General features: G+C 47.4%; 1 protein-coding gene across 1 annotated transcript; it reads left to right on the forward strand.

Moving 5' to 3' along the window:
• Window positions 1–290: 290 nt before the first annotated feature.
• LOC119317968 (transcription factor MYB93-like) lies at window positions 291–1773 on the forward strand. The gene is made up of 3 exons (XM_037592476.1): window positions 291–523; window positions 631–760; window positions 870–1773. Exons 1-3 carry the CDS (start codon window positions 391–393, stop codon window positions 1588–1590), a joined length of 984 nt encoding a protein of 327 aa, XP_037448373.1. The 5' UTR covers window positions 291–390; the 3' UTR covers window positions 1591–1773.
• The last annotated feature ends 2761 nt before the right edge of the window (window positions 1774–4534 follow it).

Consider the following 4534-nt stretch of genomic DNA (forward strand, 5'->3'; position numbering starts at 1 on the left):
TGTCCAAAAAAAAACGGCCGAAGGAAAATAGAGTACTATATCAACGTGACTGCTGATTGCCCTCTTATCCTAGCGGCTTAAGTCAACAACATGGATCAACAGCCCTTATCTTAGTGTGGAGGAACACCCTTGCCCACTTGACATGTACGTCGCATACCCAAATTATCTAAGGGCAGATTAATACTTTCCACTCGAATAAACTAATCCTGACCTGGGTTTAGACACCGGATTTCATGGCCTTTATATAGAGGAAGCTGTGTTCCGGTGACCAGACATCCTTGACACAGGAAACCCCAAGGATCAAGCTAGGGAGGAGAGGCAGATAGCTTTGTCTCCCTCCTTCCCACCTGCACCATCCTAACCCGGCCCAATCCTATCTCAATCCTATCAATGGGGAGGTCTCCTTGCTGCGACGAGAATGGCCTCAAGAAGGGCCCTTGGACAGCTGAAGAAGACCAGAAGCTTACGGACTACATCGAGAAGCATGGCCATGGGAGCTGGAGAGCACTGCCTAAGCTTGCAGGTACGCGACACACGCCACGGTTTTCTTTTTGCACCGGGTATGGATGCCGCGGCTAGCTTTGGTCCGAAATGTAGCTCATGCGTCTGGTTCTTCTGCGTATCTCACAGGACTCAACAGGTGTGGCAAGAGCTGCAGACTGAGATGGACTAACTACCTGAGGCCTGATATCAAGAGAGGGAAGTTCACACCCGAGGAAGAGCAGACCATCCTCCAGCTCCACTCCGTCCTTGGCAACAAGTACGGCACACCTATCAACAAACATCTTGCTTGTACAATCTTCAAAAACATATACTATATGTGGTGCTCTTGCTAACACAGAAACTGCATGCTGTGCTGATCAAACCAGGTGGTCAGCCATCGCGAAGCACCTCCCCGGGCGGACCGACAACGAGATCAAGAACTTCTGGAACACCCACCTGAAGAAGAAGCTCATCCAGATGGGCTTCGACCCGATGACGCACCGGCCGAGGACCGACTTCTTCGCCGCGCTGCCACAGCTCATCGCGCTCGCCAACCTCCGCCAGCTCGTGGAGCAGCGGCCGTGGGACGACCAAAGCGCCAGCCAGCTCCAAGCCGATGCAGTCCAGGCAGCAAAGCTCGAGTACTTGCAGTGCCTGCTTCAGTCGGCAGCAGCCATTGCGACCAGTCCCAGCTCCAGCAGCATCAACACCATCCCCACTGACCTGGAGCAAATCGGCCTCCTGAGTCCTTCGCGGATGTCTTCCTTGTCTTCGCTGTCGTCTCCAAGGATCATGGAGGGCGTCAATGGCCATGACTTGGTAACTGGGCAAGTGCCTGGCATCCAGATACCTAGTAGCTCATTCTTCGAACACGAACAGGCTATCATCAATTGTACCAACCAGAACTCGGATTATAGTGCAAACAGCGGCGAGGGGGAGAAACTGCTGCTCCTGTCAGAGGACTCCCTTCCGCCACTTGCCGACTTCCCTACTTCCAACTTCGGCGATGCTTGCAGCACCTCAAGTTGTGAGGCTGTGGGCAACAGCACCCAGCTCCCTATTTGGTCTGACTCATTTTATGATGAGTTCATGAGCGAGTTTGCATGAGTGATACTGCACAAGATAACCCAAAGACACAATGTGTTATTTCTCATAAACTCCTTGTCTCACTCACAATAAAAAAAATCTGTGCAAAGTGATACGGCGGGTTGCCGGATCTTGAATAATTGGTGTGATAATTAGTCTAGCAAACAAAGACCGATCAACACATATGTAGTCTAACTAATTAGAGGGTACCTTTACGAAAACCGCAGCGGACACTTTTGATGGACTTGAAACGTGCCACTTGGTTCAACACGTGTCGCGCGCTCTGCACACCACGTGGAAGCTTTATATATTTTTTCCTTCACGCATTTTTGGGGTCTTCAGGGTTTTTGGATTATGTTTGTTTTTTCTTTGTTTTCTTGAAGATTATCCTCGTGTGAAGCACAGTTGTTGAAAACAGAAAGACACAACTTTGCATGCTTTCGCACAAAGCAAGTTGTACTTCTTGTAGAAGCACATGTGTGCTTCCCGGAAAGTGCAAAGCACAAGTGTGTATATGTGTGGTTCTCGGAAGAGTGAAAAGCATAGGTGTGCTTCTCGACTAAAAGGAAAAAATCACAATTGTGCTTCTCAGTTCCCGATTTATTTTTTCAGTCATTGGATTTTGTATCTTCATTTTTTTCGCATCCAATTTTTGTTTTTTCTTCATTTACCCCCTCTTTATGGTTCTTTTAGGGGGGAAAGTTCGTCCAAACTTATTAGCATGGGATCTAATCTAAAAAATCTCGACGTGAGAAACCCAATGGTGAAAATACTTCATGATTTAGACATACAGTTCAAGAGATAAAACGTTTTGTAGAAAACCAAAACTCCCTGATTGTGACAAGTGTTGCACTGCGCCGCTTCTCACCATCAGAGAAGATGGGAGTGAGCTTTAAAAGGTGTACCCCTTAGGGCATCTCCAATGCGAACCCTCAAAATGCTCGCAAACATCCGGACCAAGCTATCCGGACACTACAAGCCATCAAATGGTACCCCCAACGGTCCGCGGATACGTCCACTTGTCTGAAATCCGGAAAACCGGATGCAAACCAAGTGAGCTTTGTGGGCGTCCGGACCGCCGCCACATACACGTGTGACACCTCGGTCCCACCCAAAAACATATGTAGCAACCGTGCCCACTTCGCGCGACCACACGCTGCTCCATGCTCCGCATTCATGCCACTCCGGAGCGAAGCGACCAGTCACTGGTGCTGGCATTGAAGCAGCGCGTCGGCTGAGAGCATTGCCCACCCCATGATACGTCTCCAACGTATCTATAATTTTTGATTGATCCATGCTATTATATTATCTGTTTTGGATGTTTATGGGTTTTATTAAACACTTTTATATTATTTTTGGGACTAACCTATTAACCCAGTGCCCAGTGCCAGTTTCTGTTTTTCCTTGTTTTAGAGTATTGCAGAAAAAGAAAATCAAACGGAGTCCAATTGACCTGAAACTTCACGGAACTTATTTTTGGACCAGAAGAAGCCCACGGAGTATTGGAGATGGACCAGGAGAGTCCCGGGCTGCCCATGAGGGTGGGGGACGCGCCCACCCCCTGGGCACGCCCCCCTGCCTCGTGCACAGCCCGGAGCTCCACCGACGTACTTCTTCCTCCCATATATATCCATATACCCTAAAAACTTCGGGGAAGAGAATAGGTCGGCAGTTCCGCCGCCAGAAGCCTCCGTAGCCACCTAAAACTAATCTAGACCCGTTCCGGCACCCTGCCGGAGGGGGAATCCCTCTCCGGTGGCCATCTTCATCATCCCGGTGCTCTCCATGACGAGGAGGGAGTAGTCCACCCTCGGGGCTGAGGGTATGTACCAGTAGCTATGTGTTTGATCTCTCTCTCTCGTGTTCTTGAGGTGATACGATCTTGATATATCGCGAGCTTTGCTACTATAGTTGGATCTTATGATGTTTCTCCCCCTCTACTCTCTTGTAATGGATTGAGTTTTCCCTTTGAAGTTATCTTATCGGATTGAGTTTTTAAGGATTTGAGAACACTTGATGTATGTCTTGCGTGGGATACCTGTGGTGACAATGGGGTATTCTATTGATCCACTTGATGTATGTTTTGGTGATCAACTTGCGGGTTCCGTGACCTTGGGAATCTATGCATAGGGTTTGGCACACGTTTTCGTCTTGACTCTCCGGTAGAAACTTTGGGGCACTCTTTGAGGTTCTATGTGTTGGTTGAATAGATGAATCTGAGATTGTGTGATGCATATCGTATAATCATACCCACGGATACTTGAGGTGACATTGGAGTATCTAGGTGACATTAGGGTTTTGGTTGATTTGTGTCTTAAGGTGTTATTCTAGTACGAACTCTAGGGCTGTTTGTGACACTTATAGGAATAGCCCAACGGATGGATTGAAAAGAATAACTTGGAGGTGGTTTCGTACCCTACCATAATCTCTTCATTTGCTCTCCGCTATTAGTGACTTTGGAGTGACTCTTTGTGGCATGTTGAGGGATAGTTATGTGATCCAATTATGTTATTATTGTTGAGAGGACTTGCACTAGTGAAAGTATGAACCCTAGGCCTTGTTTCCTATCATTGCAATACCGTTTATGCTCACTTTTACCATTAGTTACCTTGATGTTTTTATATTTTCAGATTACAAAAACTATTATCTACTATCCATATTGCACTTGTATCACCATCTCTTCGTCGAACTAGTGCACCTATACAATTTACCGTTATATTGGGTGTGTTGGGGACACAAGAGACTCTTTGTTATTTGGTTGCAGGGTTGCTTGAGAGAGACCATCTTCATCCTACGCCTCCCACAGATTGATAAACCTTAGGTCATCCACTTGAGGGAAATTTGCTACTGTCCTACAAACCTCTGCACTTGAAGGCCCAACAACTTCTACAAGAAGAAGGTTGTGTAGTAGACATCACCCCACTTCCTAGTCTCCGCATGTTCAATGTCGAAGATATGGGACTAG

The sequence above is a fragment of the Triticum dicoccoides genome, chromosome 6A (assembly GCF_002162155.2).
Source record: "Triticum dicoccoides isolate Atlit2015 ecotype Zavitan chromosome 6A, WEW_v2.0, whole genome shotgun sequence".
NCBI lineage: Eukaryota > Viridiplantae > Streptophyta > Magnoliopsida > Poales > Poaceae > Triticum > Triticum dicoccoides.

Excerpts from the sequence above, each read along its gene's own strand:
- LOC119317968 (XM_037592476.1), top strand. The coding sequence starts at position 391 with ATGGGGAGGTCTCCTTGCTGCGACGAGAATGGCCTCAAGAAGGGCCCT. Across the intron at positions 524-630 it reads AGCACTGCCTAAGCTTGCAG|GACTCAACAGGTGTGGCAAG; the intron begins GTACGCGACACA and ends CGTATCTCACAG. Across the intron at positions 761-869 it reads CACTCCGTCCTTGGCAACAA|GTGGTCAGCCATCGCGAAGC; the intron begins GTACGGCACACC and ends TGATCAAACCAG.